At 49.0% G+C, this 15,517-nt stretch overlaps 2 protein-coding genes across 2 annotated transcripts; both read right to left on the reverse strand.

The window, feature by feature from the left end:
* Positions 1-1,834: 1,834 nt before the first annotated feature.
* LOC123035057 (zinc finger protein 708-like) lies at positions 1,835-5,081 on the reverse strand. Its single transcript, XM_044452898.1, has 3 exons — positions 5,043-5,081; positions 4,596-4,725; positions 1,835-3,784 (listed from the first exon to the last, which is right to left on the reverse strand). Exons 1-3 carry the CDS (start codon positions 5,079-5,081, stop codon positions 1,836-1,838), a joined length of 2,118 nt encoding a protein of 705 aa, XP_044308833.1. The 3' UTR covers position 1,835.
* An 83-nt stretch (positions 5,082-5,164) lies between these two features.
* LOC123035058 (neurotrophin receptor-interacting factor 1-like) lies at positions 5,165-7,715 on the reverse strand. The gene is made up of 2 exons (XM_044452899.1): positions 7,425-7,715; positions 5,165-5,743 (listed from the first exon to the last, which is right to left on the reverse strand). The coding sequence occupies exons 1-2, from the start codon at positions 7,713-7,715 to the stop codon at positions 5,165-5,167; spliced, it is 870 nt and encodes a 289-aa protein (XP_044308834.1).
* Positions 7,716-15,517: the final 7,802 nt, after the last annotated feature.

Raw genomic sequence — 15,517 nt, forward strand, 5'->3', positions numbered from 1 at the left:
TTGGTTGTAAGCAGCATTAAGTATAATTAGGTGTAGGGACACAGAGAGCTCCCTTGCATGAACTGGGTGCAGAGAGCATGATAACAACCCTGCAGGATTGTGAAGCGTGCAGATTTTTGCCTGAACTCACCAGCCCAACAATCGCCTGGTTCCCTGGGCCATGTGGGGTTTGGGCTCCCCACTCTGTCCTGCTCTCACCATGCATGACACAAGCCCGCCCCCCACGCAGACTCCCCATCTGTATGGCATTGCTCCCTATGGACCTGGACTGCTTCTTTCTGATTGGTGCATTGAGGATTGGAGGTGGGTTTTCCCCCTCTGCATCTCCACAATTCCTCCCCTGGCAAAGAACAAACAACTATATGTTGATGCCACATGAGTTAGCAGGACTGAACGAGAAAAAGATATTGGGGTTTGGGGTGATGAAACTATCAACCCGGTGAAGAAGGTAAATCCTGTTTTAGGGATAAATATGAAAGGAATTCAGAATAAAATTTCCAAGCTCACACTCCCCTCATAGAAATTTGCAGTGCTACCAGATTTCAAATACTGCCTGCAGTTCTGGGTACCACACTTGAAAAAAAGTGAATGCAATGTTGGCAAAAGCAGAAAAATGCATCTAACTTGATCCTAGGAGCATGAGAACATAGGAAGTGGCCTGCTAGGTCAATGTGTGGGTCCATGCAGTCCAGCATTCTGTCCCCACAAGAACCAGCCAGGTGCCCATGGGACCCATAAGTAGGGCTGGAGAGAAGCAGTGTCCTCCCTCCAAGCTCTTCAGCAAGAGGAGGGGCAGGAACAGCTTGCTTACAAAGGGGTAGAAACAGCTGGGATGGCTTAGCTGGGAGAAAAGGCAAGTGGAAACGTGATGAAGGTGTGCAGAATTACACAGGATGTGGAAGGCGCAGACAGGAAGGCCTGTTTCCCCAACGTTGCCCCCTGAAGCTGCTTGGCGGGAGATTCAAGGCAGAGAAAATGGCTTGCCTCTTCACACGCCGCACAGCAAAACTATGGAAACAGCACCCACAAAGCGCAATGATGGGCACCGAGACGGGTGACCTTCAAATGGACAGGATGTATTCATGGAGGATCGGCATATCAGTGGCTACTAGTCTGGATGGCTATTTGCTCTCTCCAGTATCAGGGGTAGTGTGAATATCGGTTGATTCTACACCAATCCACAGCTGAAGCTCTCTGGGCAGTTAAAATAATTTCATTTCTCTACCATCGAATAGCTGGAGCTCTCTGGAAGGTTTGCTAGTTTATACAAACGCTACAGCTGGCTACGTGTACCAGTTGCTGAAAGAAGGGAGAAACAACAGGTATGCCCTGTTTGTGGGCTTCCCAAGAGTAGCCAGCCAGCCAGTCAGCCAATATATGGATAGGTTGCTGAACTAAGATGGACCCAGCCTGGCCTTTTTACGCTCCTAACTCCCCTTCCGGGCCCACAAAGTAACATTCATTGGGATTTTCTAGGAAAATTAATCACTGCATCCTGCAGAACAAAATGTGTCCCACTTTCTGTGGAAACATCAAGTCTACGTCTCTTGCAAGTTTAATGAAATAATAATAATCCAAGAGAAGTATCACATATTTCAATGTTACTCTACTGTAAATACTCTGTGATGAGCCACAAGTACACCTTCCGGCTGAAGCTTTTCTCACACTTGGGACTTGCATATGGTTCACATGAATTCTCTGATGTCTCTTTATATGTCATATCCCATTTAAACATTTTCCACACTGAGAACATTTGTATGAATTTTCTGATGACACATCCAGTTTCCACTGTGCCTGAAGGTTTTTCCATGCTAAGAGCATTTGGTCAGCTTCTCTCAAGCATGAATTCTCTGATGTTCTCTCAGATTCTTATTCCTTCTGAAGCTTTTGCCACATTCAAGGCATTTGTATGATTTCTCTCCGGTATGAATTCTTCTATGTTTCATCAGACACCCACTTGATCGGAAACTTTTTCCACATTTATGGCATTTGTATGGTTTCTCTCCAGTATGAACCCTTTGATGTATTCTCAGAGAGTTACTCATTGTGAAACTTTTACCACACTCGAGACATTTGTATGGTTTCTCTCCAGTATGAATTCTCAGATGACACGTGAAGTTTCCATTCTGCCTGAAGTTTTTTCCACACTCAAAACATTTGTATGGCTTCTCTCCCGTATGAATGCTCTGATGTTGTCTCAGATTCTTACTCCAATGGAAGATTTTACCACATTCAAGGCATTTGTATGATTTATCTCTAAGATGAATTGTTTGATGTGCTTTGAGAGTTGCAATGGATTTGAAAGTTTTTCCACATTGAAAACATTTGTATGGTTTCTCTCCAGCATGAATTCTTAGATGTTTTCTCAGCTGGATAAGCCATGTGAAGCCTTTACCACATTCAAGGCATTTGAATGGTTTCTCTCCAGCATGAATTCTTACATGTTTTCTCAGCTGGATAAGCCATGTGAAGCCTCTACCACATTCAAGGCATTTGAATGGTTTCTCTCCTGTATGAATTCTCCCATGTTCTCTCAAGTAGCACGCTCGTCCAAACTTTTTCCCACACTCTAAGCATTTGTGCAATTTCTCTCCAGAATGAATTCTTTGATGTTCTCTCAAAGTATTACTCCGTCTGAAGCTTTTCTCACATTCAGGGCATTTGTATGGTTTCTCTCCACTATGAATTCTTTGATGTATGTTCAAATCTGCAATGTCCATAAATGTTTTCCCACAGTCAGGGCATTTGTATGGTTTCTCCCCAGTATGAATTCTTCGATGTCTTCTCAGCTGGTTATGCCATGTGAAGTTTTCACCACAGTCAGGGCATTTGTATGGTTTCTCCCCAGTATGAATACTTCGATGTTCTTTCAAATGGGTCCTCTGACCAAAGTTTTTCCCACAAACAAGGCATTTGTGTGATTTCTCCTCAGAATGAATAAGCTCATGTTTCCTTACCCCCTTTCTCGTACTGAAGCATTTCCCACAGTGAAAACATTTATGTGGATTTTCTCCAGAAGGAATCTCCTGTTGACTAAAAGTAAAGAGTTCCTCGGACTGGGGACATTCCAGTCTTTTCTCACCAGGATGGCCTTGTTCATGATCCAGCAAATGTTCTTTCTGACTAAAGCATGTGCTAGAATGAGCTTGTCCGTGCGGTTTGCCTTCACTTTGAGGAATTCCTCGATTACTGTGTGAGGACTTTGCACGACTGACGCGCTTCACAGGCCTGTTGGAAACATGAGGTGCCTGTCCTGGGTGGCTATTCTGAGGTCTGCTTAAATTACCCCCTTGGCCATTCTCAGAGGGTTCAGATCTACTCCTTTCTTTTACCTTTCTCTGAAGGTGGTCAGTCCGTGCACTTTGATGGAGACTTTCCTCTGATGAGGGACATGCGTCATCCTCATCACTGTAGCCACGGTCATGCTCATCATCGGTATGGTCATCGTAGTCTTCACTGCTGGTATCTAACGCACCAGGCTCTATCTTGTAGCAATATCTTCTGCCATACCTGGAGAACCTGGGTATGTTCTCCCTTGTGTGAACTTTGGAAGACTGGCTAATTGCAGCTGCAGTGCCTTCTGATCGCTCGTTCCGTTTATTCCTTCTCCCTGCATGCTGCTGCTTTTGACCCTCATTGGACTTGCCTGCTTCTTCATGCAACTCTGCTGTCTCCAGAAGTTTCCCTTGACTTGTCTCTGTTGCAGTCGTGGTTGTATTCTCAGCCTCATTTCCTCTGCGCCGAGAATTCTCCATCTTGCCCTGACTTCCTCCTTTCTTGTCACCTGTAGGTATAAAAGGGGAATTTTGGCCATGCTCTGGTGACCTCTTTGGAACACACCTGTAGTTTCAGGATGTAAAAGTAATGCTAGAAAAGACCAGGGATCTGTTTAGTCCAGCGGTTTCTTCACACAGAAGAAACGGGAAACCCACAAGCCCCTCCCCGCCCAAGCCCTCAGCAACTAGCTTACAAAAGCACCCTGCCCCTGACCCTTGAGGTGATGTGTCACCACAGGGACTAATAGCCCAGGGGACCATTTTCCTCCATGATTTTGTCCTGTCCCCTGTGGAAGCCATTCAGATGGTGACCCACATTATATCCTGTGGACGTGAATTCCGTAGTTTGCCTGTGGGGTCTGAGAAGGAGCCCTTCCTTTTATCCCTTGTGAATCTTCCGCCCATCAGCTTCATGTGGAGAAATAGGTCTTTGTATACTTCTGCCATTTCTCTCTTGCCTTTTCTCTCAGCTCAGCTGTTCTATCTGAGGCCCTTCTTTCTCTGCGGCATGTTTCTTTTTATTCCTATTTCTACCTCCTCCCTTTTTCCTCAAGCGTTTATTTTCAATTACAGAATAGTGACCAGAACACTAGGCATTTGAATTCATTTAAAATGTAAACCATATATGTGGGCTAGCACTGTTATTTTTCATGAAAGATGCTTTTACCTATATCTGCAAATTCCTTCATTCACTCCAAGGGCTCTTGATTGACATTTTAACACCGCTCTGTCTTTTAACTCCTTTCAGGACTTAAAATGCTAAAGAGAAGCCATTCTTCTTTCCTGGAGTCCTGCCACTCAAAGGAAAGATTATCTTACCTAAAGTGGCATCCTCACTGTCATTCTGCATGACTGGCTGGGCAACGGTGCCTCGGACGGGCTGCTGGAAAATCTGCCTGCCGATCTGCAAAGGCAGACTCTGTTCCTTGGGTTTCCATGCTCCCAGCAACTAGGAAAGAAGCAAGCTAGCTCACCAAATCAAGAGTCTTACAGTTCTAGCTGCATCAATCAGTATTCAGTGAAACCAAAATCAAGGATAAACGCCCCCTCCCAGCCCGAAGTTTGCAAATCTTGTTTTGAAGAACATCGGAGGAAATCAGTTGCTGCTTGAAAGTTTCCATGTCTGTTTCTTGCTGCAGTCCTATCTATCTGGGGGACTAGTGTGCTGTAACTTTCTCTCTAACCTGAGTTTTGAATGCAAATTTCTCAACAGGCTAAGCCTATGCAAACATACGCTGTATGGCCATTAAACATACATGAACTCACCGGAATGCCACTGGCCTCTTTTCCACCACTGGGGTTCATCTCCTGCTCTACAGAAAGTAGTGAAGGGCTGGCAGTATCTTTGATTCCCAGGCCTAGGGCCTCCCCTTGCAGGATGACGGCCTTCACTTTCCCATAATCTCCTTGATCTCTGGCCTCCAGGCTTTGAAGGGCCTGCTAAGTGCTCGCATCCAGCCTTGGAGGTCGGGCGGCAGGCTGGCCAGGAACTGCTCCAGGATCAGCAGCTCCAGGATCTGCTCCTTGCTGTGCCGCTCCGGCTTCAGCCACTGCCGGCACAGCTCCTGGAGCTGCCGGTGCAGCCGCCGGGGGTCCTCCACCTCCTGGCAGCAGAACTGCCGGAAGAGCTGGCGCTGCACCTCCCTTCTCAGGGCCTCCCCTCGCAAGATGGCGGCCTTCACCTTCCCGTAGTCCTCCTGATCTCCGGCCTCCAGGCTTCGAAAGGCCTGCTCTGCCTCCCCACTCAATGTCGGCAAGAGTCGAGCTGCCCACTCCCCTCTAGGCCATCGAAAGGCCTTGGCCACTTGCTCGAAGGAGGCCAGGAAGGCCTTGGCATCTTCCCAGGGGGCAGCCTCTGACAGCCCTGGGTTTCCACATGTTGTGTGAACGGGGCGCCCTGTCTCCAGGAACTCCTGCTGCTGGGCTTCCCAGTGCTCTTGCGTCTCTTCCAATGGTTCTTCTTTGCCCTGTGATGTCGCCCATCCTGGTCAGACTGCCATATTTTCTGGGGTTTCCACGCTGGGGGCGTTTCCTGGCCAGACTAACCCTTCTGTTTGTTCTGTGCCTGCAGGCTTTTCTGCCTTCATGGCTTTCTCCTTGTCTCTCTGATCTATTTTTTCAAATTAGCCATTGAGTGGAACATATTAAAGAGATGCAATTAGTAAGTGTTTAAGAAATTAATTTGGAAATACAAGGAAAGATTCCTATCTACATACTTTACAAGGTATTGGTTTTAAAAGTTATAGTATGGTATGGAAGCAGAACTAGTGAGGTTTCATGATCAAATGGATAGAAACACCAGCAACATTAACATTATGGGTATCTGGGCAAATCTGAGGAATCAGAGTCACTCATTTGCTCCCCATATACAATTCATGCCATGGTGGTAGTAATTTTGCAAAGGAAAATATTTTTCAGAAGTACCCATTTCCTTGTAAGAAGGGAATGTTTTCCTATGGAAATGTATTGTTTTGAAATTATGATCACCTATGGAGAGATGTCCAGGGTACAAAAGATAAAATACAGAAATCATATTTACAAAAGGGAACAGGTAATTCTGTTTGTGATATGTCCAGATAACATTAGTTTATTAAATGATCTGATATGTATTAAATCTTGAAAAGTATTCAGTCATTAAAACCCTAATGGAACAAATAAAATATGATTATCCATGTGACTCAGTCACAAGGTGTTTCAAACATGTTATCACACTAATTTTTCCAAAATTCTGCAGCGTCCCATTTTGCCACGGGGCTGAAACAGAAAGATTAGCATCCTCTAATCATCCTTTGGGTTCTTGCTCAGTATCTGTACTGCTTGGGGCGATGGGAGTTGTAGTCAGATGTATTTGGATAGCACCATGATAGGAAAAGCTGACCTAGATGGGGAAATGCTTGGAGTGGATATAAAACTACATTCTAGCCCTCCGTTTGAGCTTAAATGTGACAAACCCAGTAGGCCTTCATCTGCGAGGAGGGCCAGGGTGCAAGGCCCGCTTCTATCTTTCTTTCCTCGAAAGAGTGCCAGTAACTTCCCGGTCTTTTTCAAGGTCTCTGCAAAGTCGCCACAGGAGAAGTCAGGCCTAGGCCTACTTTTTGTAGGAACATGGATGGGCCCATTCTCAGAACTTATTTTAAACTTGTGAACAACCTGGAAGCGTGTGTACCAAGCCCAGCAAATGGGCAGGCCGGAGTCCGGGCTAGACCAGGGAATCCAGGCAACCCCAGTGTCTGCGAAGAGGCAAGCCAAGAGGAATTGCGTGCTCCAACTCAAGCAGCGACTCACCGGGGCAGCTTCCCCAGGGAGCCCCGGGCAGCCAGAGCCTGGGCGGGTTTTGGCCGGACTCTCAGCCCACCGGCTGCAAGCCAGATCTTCGAGCGGGAGGACCTGTCAGCCCGGCCAAGCGTCCTCCAGGTGCTTTCCGCGGGCCCCTGGCGGAGCGGGATGTGGGGCAGCGGGGGCCGCCGGAGGGGCGCGGGCGGCGGGGTGGCGGCAGCCACCGGCCCCCTTCCCGGTCGGCTTCCTCCGCTCCTTGCTGGCGGCGAAGCGAGGCTCCGCGAGCCGCCCCCTCCTGGGCCGCCCCAGGCTCGCAGCCCTGAGCTCGCCGCCCCTGCAGCGCCGCGGCGCCGACGGGCCCCCTGCACGCACTTCGGGGCGCGCCAGAAGAGCCCCGGTCCAAGGCATGCACGGAGCAGCAGCCGAGGCGCCCCCCGAAGCAAGCCTGGAGGGCCCGGAATGCTGCACGCCCGCCAGGGCCGGAGAGAGGCGAGCCCGGTTCGGACGCTCGGCAGGGCGCGTGTTCCGGGACGGGCTGCACCGGCGCTCCCTGCGGGGACCTTCCAGGGCAGGGCAGGGCAGGGCCCGCAAGTCCCCAAGCCGAGCGCCCGTTGGTATCCCCGGCCGAAAGCAGCGCGTCCTGAGGTCAGCCTTCTCTGCCATAGCGGCTTGGGGCACGAACTTACTGGGCCCGGCCCAGTGTTCCCACGTTGTAGTCTCCTGATAATGTAGAGTTTCTTTTCCTTTCTTTGCATAGCTTTACACCTTGCGTCCTCTTGCTGAGAAACTAAGGCAACTCGCATGCCCGCTTTTTATTCTCTGTGGGCCCACCAGACTTATTCGTGTTCTGCTTGGCCCACAGTGGCCAACACAGCCAATTCATGCTGCCTCCACTTAGGACTGATTAGTAAATGGTACAGGTAGTTAAGCAATGAGGACTCTTCCAGAGTGCATCTCACGGGGGGGGGGGCGGGGGGGAGACATGCACACAACAGCATCTTAGACGAGCTGGACAAGGTGCCTCATCATTGAATCCAATGCAACTCCGCCGTTTATGTTGTTATGCTTTTAGCCCTTCCAAGCTGGAACTTGCTTTGGACATTCAATGCGCATGGCTTCAGCCGTGAGGTTCCATATTAACATTCCTCACAATGTACAACTGTGCACATCCTGGTTTTTCTTTTAAGGATACTCTTAGCTGGTGTACTTTTGGACTTTAAAATCATTTAAATCATGTCACTATCAACACTACTGGAATAAAATAGAAGTTTCTTTCTGCTGCCCAGATACTGAACACAATTCTGAAGACTAATTTTCTTCTAGAAAGGGACGATATATTTGATGTTTCTTTTAATTTTGAAGAATTGTTTAATTGTAAACTTTTGTAATGTACATGCTGTATACCACCTGGTAGAAACTTCACTGTTAAAGCTAACCAAAGAATTCCATTCCAGTACTGATGGAGAGAAGAACCTGGACTATTTCATCAGCCTGGCTGAAAGACTTCATGTTTAGTCAGAGAGAAGTCCCACAGCTCCCTGCATTCCAAGGCCAGCCTGGGGGAGAAGCTGGGAGGTGCAGGGCTTACTCCTAAACATGCACAGAGTTGACCTTTATGGTTTTCTCATCCCACCCAGGCTGCGACTAAAGCACGGTAATTTACAGGGCAATCCTATCCAGGTCTACTCAGACATAAGCTTTATTTCCAAGTAATTGTGTACACCGGATGGCAAGTTTAAGGGCAACCCCACCCTGGGCATGTGCTCTGGTGTTACCCAGTAGCCACAGAGCTCAGTGGAGCACCACAAAGCACCACACTGGAATCAACGAAGAAGCCGGTGGAAGTATAGTTGGGCTTGTTTGCTCATACTCTGTGGGTATTTGCTCAGTACAAAACCGCTGTCAGCTTTCTTCTGAAGCAACCCTGCACAGGAGCTTGTCCTGAGTGCGGCCCTATTCCCACCGCTATGGGCGTCAACCCCACGGAAATGAATGGGACTCCGTTTTCGTTGCGGCAAGCGCAGTCCCGGGCAGCTTCATCAGATGATTCGACCCAGGCTTTTTTGCTGTAGCCCGTAAAAGCGCAGTGCAATGCACGTCTGGACGGGGCAAGAACATCCCAGCACTCTGAGAACTGGAGGGCTTGGGGATTTTTTCGGGTGGGGGGAGCTTCCAAGCATGCCATGGGGTGCTCCCCTCGGTGTGGCGACGGTGTGTGTGGGAAGGAGCTGTAGCGATCGAGTCCTTCAGTAGAGGGCGGTCATGTGTAGCCTCGCCTGCCTCTTCAGCTCAGCCCTGAGTCCGGAGAGGAAGAGGAGGAGGAGCAGGAGCAGGAGGAGGAAGCCGAGAGGAAGGCGGGGATCTGCCAGCGCACAGGGCGGCTGCAGCCCGCCTGCCCCTCCCGTCCAGCCAGGCGTGCAGCCGGAGGGTGTCCGGGGCGAGATTCCCGCTCGCCGGACTGATTTCCGCGCCGCCGCCCGAGCAGAGCTGGGCAGCAGAGGAAAGCCAGCCGGGGGTCACACGGGGCTCCTCGTCGCTTCCGGTATGCCTTGGGCGCTCGGTCGCGCCGTGCAGTGGCGGCGGGGGACGTGGAGACGGTGCCGCGGGCGGGCTCCCCGCATGGCTGCAGCCCGCAGCCCTCTCCCCACGCATCTGGGAGGCAGCCCCACTGAACAATAGGGCTTGTTGCTGGGGAGACACGCATGCTCGGTCAGCTGCCCCGCCTCGGCTCCCACCTGCAAAAGGGGGCAAGACAACGTGGCTGGGATCCGGGGCGCCCCCAGCAGCTCCGCCGTGCTCCTGACCCCTGCCCGATTTCGGGGGGGGGGCAGTCGGGGGGGATCCACGTTACAGGCTTGGCAAAAGCCACCCCTGGCATTGGATGCGGCCGCCCTCCCCGCGGCCGGTGCCTCCCGTTTAATGTGTAATATTAGGATAATAACCATAAGGTTATATATGACAGCGTTCTCATAAACCTCCCCCAGCTTCTTCTCCTCGCATCTGGAACTTGGGGGTGGTAACACGCGGAGAGGGACTGATTTCTGCCCAACCTCCTCCCCATCTTGAAAGAAAATATCCAGGGTGGTTTTGTGTGTGTGCACGTGTGCCCTAGCCTGTGTATGAAGCAAAAACATTAATTTACCCCATTCAAGAAGATGCGACTCAGGACAAAAGAACTGTGAATATTTGCCTTTTCTTTTCCTGTCTTTGGCAGCCAAATAGAAATCCGAGAGGGAGAGATCTGTGCATCTTTATTATAGCAAACACAAGAGAATGTCTTGGAGTTCCAAGATATGTTTCTTACCCTCCACACACTTACCCATTGACCTGAATGGAGCTTACTCCTGAACTGTTAGACTGAAATGCTAGGCACACTCACCTAGGAGTCATCTCCATGAAACACAGTAAGGCTTCTTTGTGAGCATAATCAATGTCCAGCTACTAACCTAAGTCTTACTGTATTTAATGGGGTTTACTCCTAGGTCAGTGTGCTTAGGATTGATCAGTAACAGTGCAGCTCTATGCTCATCAGAAACGAGCTCCATTCAGTTCAATGGATAAATGTGTGTAGAATTACAGCCCTAGATATATATTGTGGAAAAATCTTCCATCTACTGCAACAGGTGTGGGCAAATTGTAGCCCTCCAGAATGTTGGCCACTAATTCTCACCAGCTCCAGCCTGCACAGTCAGGGTGAGGGATCGTGGGAATCGGAGGCCAACCCATCTGGGGAGGAGCACAAATCGCCTGCTTCTGCCCTGGAGCTTCCTTCATCAAATGCAAGTATTACTTTTCGCCTGCGGCACCTGCAAAACTTCAAGCACCATCTGATTCTTGCAGATAATCCCCACTGTGTTCAATGGAAAACTCCTGGGCAGGTTTCCTGGGCTTCCACCTGTAGTGGGTTAGAACATGGGACTAGGACTCAGGCGATCTGGGTTTGAGTCCCTGCTCAGCCATAGAACTCACTGGGTGACTTCAGGCCAGTCACAGGCTCTCAGCCCAGCCGACCTCACAGGTTGTTGTAGTGAGGATAAGATTAGAAGAAGAATTATGTAAGCTGCCTTGAGTTCCCTAGAAGGAAAAATGGTGGGATATATGAGGTGTGACAAAAAATAACCGGATTAGTAATAAAAAAATATTAATTGATGAATTACAGCATTCTGAACGTGGTCACCTTCTATATACTCTCCCTCCCGATCTCCACACCGCTCCATATGTATTTTCCATTGATTGAAACAGTGCTGGAAGTCTTCTTGCGTGAGGCTCTTCAATAGGCTTGCCATCTCTGTCTTCACTTCATCCATTGACGCAAAACGTGTTCCCTTCAGGTCACTTTTGATTTTCGGGAACAAGTAAAAATCACAGGGAGCTAAATCGGGTGAATAAGGAGGATGATCAAGGACAGGAATGTTTCTTCCACTCAAACACTGCTTTAAGGAAAAAGCATTGTGCGCGGGAGTATGATGATTCTCTGTTCGATTTTCCCCTCCAATATTATCGCAGCAACACGGGTAACGAGTGTAGTTTGAATACTGACCGGGCTATTCATAGGATATACCTAGCCGGTCGGCGGTTTGATAGGGTTTGTAGGAGGAGATAAAGTTCTATGTTGTCCGTCTAGCCAACCTCCAGACGATTTTCCAGGAAAGCCCTAAGCGCAATCCAATTATTTCTGTGTCTCACCTCATATTTTGCTCATTTTGATGTGACTTCCTTCTGAGGAGATTTATCAAGACTAAGGGCTTCGTGGACTGGGGCCTGCTTCCCTAGATTCATGAAGGGTTATCTTGGGAGATTTGGAATTTATACCTTCTTTCTGGGTAATAGAATCATGACCAAGATGTGGTACACTAAAAATTAAAAACAAACTACGACCCAAGAATAGGAAATGCTCTTATACCAGGCTGAATAATTGTTCTGTCACTCTTGATATTACATATTATGCTTTCACAGGTCTCTAAAGCATGGGTCCTCAAACTATGGCCCGCAGGCCGGATCCAGCCTGCCATGCCCATTTATCTGGGCTGCCTTTTAGTTATGTGAGCCTGGGGGCAGCCAGGCCGGGGCGGCCGGTCCCACACCTGCCGCTGCCTCGCTGCACCCACGCCAGCCTTTCAACTGGCCCCATGTTAAAAGAAATTGAGGACCCCTGCTGTAAAGCATGACAGAGGGGATTTCAGTGGGTGTTATTTTCCAACATGAGAAGTTAACTGAGGAGAAAAAAACCTGTTAACGTTTTTAGCAGGGATGCGGTTGTTAAAACACACAACATGCTCTGTTTTGAAGCAATGATGGAGCATGAAGTGGCAATGGTTCCAGCATGCGTTTCTCACAACCCATTCACTCTCCCACCCAGGGACCAAGTTTGGCGACGTATTTATTTAGTTAGTTATGAAAAGCGTTTCTATCCCATTCCCTACAGAACATCTCGGGACGGCTTACAATAAATAAATAGAATAGAACAGACCCACAGCATCTGACCATAATATACTAAAACCCCAATTAAAATCAATTAAACATAAAAATAATGGGAACATAAAAAGGGGGTTGCCTGACACTGAAAATATAATGTTGGTGCCAGGCGAACCTCTCTGGGGAGCGCATTCCACAGTCGAGGTGCCACCACAAAGAAGGTCCTCCTCTGGGTACTCTGCCTCCTCATCTCCTTCAAGGAGGGCTCCCGGAGCAGGGCCTCCACCTCCGTTCTCAAGGGGCAGGAGGGCGCATAGGGAAGAAGGCACTCCCTCAGCCATCCTGACCCAAGCCGTTCAGGGCTTTATAGGTCATCACCAGCACCATAAATTGGGCCCAGACTTCAGTTGGTAGCCAGTGTAACCAGTAGAGGACCGGCGCTATATGTGAAAACCAGCCAGTCTCTATTGACATCTTAGCAGCTCTGTTCTGAGCCAATTTAAGTATCCGGTCCGTCTTCAAAGGCAGCCCCACGTAGAGCACGTTACAGTAATCCAACCGGGAAGTTACCAGACCGTGGGTCACTGTTGCCAGGCAATGCTCTTCCAGATAAGGATGCAGTTGGTGGATCAGCTAAAGCTGACAGAAAGCGCTCCTCGCCACCTGGGACTCCAGGGACAGCTCTGGGTTGAGGAGCACTCCCAAGCTGTGGACCCTGTCTTTTAGGGGGAGTGCGACCCCATCCAGGGCAGGGCCCAAGTCACTTGCCTGGAAGGCAGAACTGCCAACCAACAAGACCTCTGTCTTATCTGGATTAAGTCTCAATGCATTGGCCCTCATCCAGCCCATTACCTTGGCCAGGCACCGGTTAAGGACGGCCATTACCTCACCTGGACTAGATGTAAAAGAGAGGTAGAGCTGGGTGTCATCAGCATACTGATGACTCCGCAGCCTAAACTTCCAGGTGACCTCTCCCAGTGGTTTCATGTAGATGTTGAAGAGCATGGGGGACAAAATGGAGCCCTGAGGAACCCCATGGCATAGCTGCCATGGCACAGAGCCACAATCCCCCAGCACCACCTTCTGGAATCGGTCATTGAGATAGGAGCGGAACCACTGCAAAGCAGTGCCTCTGACCCCCAATCCCGCTAGCCTGTCCAGAAGGATACCATGGTCGATGGTATCAATATCCCACGCTCAAGTGAACTTTGGGTCCTGGTTGAAGGGTGGGTTATGGTCTTGTCTGAATGCCGCTGTGCTAACAAGCCTAGTGTGCAAATCATGAACAACCCATGAAGAAAACACAGGGCTCACTGTTGGATTCTGAAGTATGGTCTGTCCATGATCAACAAACCGTGGTTGGTTAGCATAGCGGGGTAGAGACAACCCTTGCCTCGAGGTTCAGCCACAACCCGCACACAACTCAGTCCAGGAGTGTGGGTTATAGTATTGTCCGAACCCAGCCACAGTGAGCTTTACTCCTTTACCTTTCACATTTGGAAGCTGTTCTCACTTCTCTGTTGGGGTGGGACTTTGGCAGGAGGATGGTCCCTCACTGGAGACGTTCATTGGCCAGTTGAATTCAGCCAATGGCTAGAGATCCCCCATCCCTGTTTTGGAAGGTCAAAATAAGCTAATTTACTTTAAGTGCCTTTACACTGATTTCCCACCTTCCCCCCTCTTTCAGGGAACCCAACGCAGCTTACTTAATCCTTTTCCTCCTCATTTATCCTCACAACAACCCTGTGAGGTAGGCTAGGCAGAGAGTCTCTGACTGGCTCAAAGTTACTCACTGGGCATCATGGCTGACCAGGGACTAGAACCCAGATCTTTGGGGTCCCAGGGCCCCACCCCCACTGTTGCCCCACACTGGCTCTTCATGACAGGCTTGAGCATGCAATTGCCTGGGCGGAATTTCCTCCTATCCTTTGCTTCCTGCCTTCTCTGTTTATGCCACAGCACAGGCATCGAAATATGCTCATTCTCTGCTTTCTCCCCCTGTCAAGCCCACCCTGGATAAACCATCAGAGGCTATAGAAAGGGAACTTAGTTACAAAGGACTTCCCTAAGGAGTAGTTGTTAAGAGATAGGTCCAGGAGGGAGATGGCTTTCCAGAACTTGGTCAGCTGCTAGAAGTGAATGATGTAATGGAACACGCGCTGTTTACTGGGATAAACAGTAAACAGTTTCTGTTTTCCTCTTCATCCTGCTTGAAGGAAAGCATGTTGCTTAAGACTTCCTGTCTGTCTACTTATTTAATTAGATGTATTTCTATCCCAGCTTGTAGCATACAAACTACTCCATTCCAAAACAGTTTGCTCGTGACAATCATTCATAAAATCAGAAGAAACATTCTTAAAATTAATTTTGATTGGTGGGGGGATTAACTCATGTTTGAAGGGAGAGTTGAACAAGGGACATAAAAGATTGTGAGCCACCTAGAGATGCTTTGGTGCAATAGATGGCATATAAATGTTTTAAATAAATAAATAATGGGTTAATCTTGTAACCACGTTCTCTCTCCTTGAACACTTATGGGGGGAGTTGGATCCAGGTGGTGGAGCCCCTGCTTCACATGCTAAAGGCCCCAAGTTCCAATCCCCCCATTTCCAAGCAAGGGTATGGTGGAGGGGATCCTTTGGGAGTTGGACTGCCCCCACATATTTTGGAGGGGGCCTTCAGGGGGGTCGCTGGATCCCTGAAGTCACCATCACTGTTTCCTCCCCACACCTCTCAAGAGACTTAATTTTGCTGGTTTGTGGCTGACAGATGCTATGGTGTTGGAGTCCTGAATTTAACAGGTTAAGAGCGGAGGTGTCTTTTGGGATGGATTAATAGAAGTATTACTTCCAAATCACTAGAAGTAGTAGTTCCCTTTTACTCCTCATTAGTCAGACTACATCTGGAATACTGTGTCCAGTTATGGGCACCAAGATTTAAGAAAGATGCATGAAAGGGTTCAGAGGAGGGCAAGAAAAGTGATCCAGGGTTTGGAATCACTGCTCTTTTAGGTGAGACTGGGAGAACTGGGCATGTTCAGCCTTGGGAAG

This window comes from Varanus komodoensis, unplaced genomic scaffold (assembly GCF_004798865.1).
Source record: "Varanus komodoensis strain SLA01 unplaced genomic scaffold, ASM479886v1 scaffold76, whole genome shotgun sequence".
Taxonomy (NCBI): Eukaryota; Metazoa; Chordata; class Lepidosauria; order Squamata; family Varanidae; genus Varanus; species Varanus komodoensis.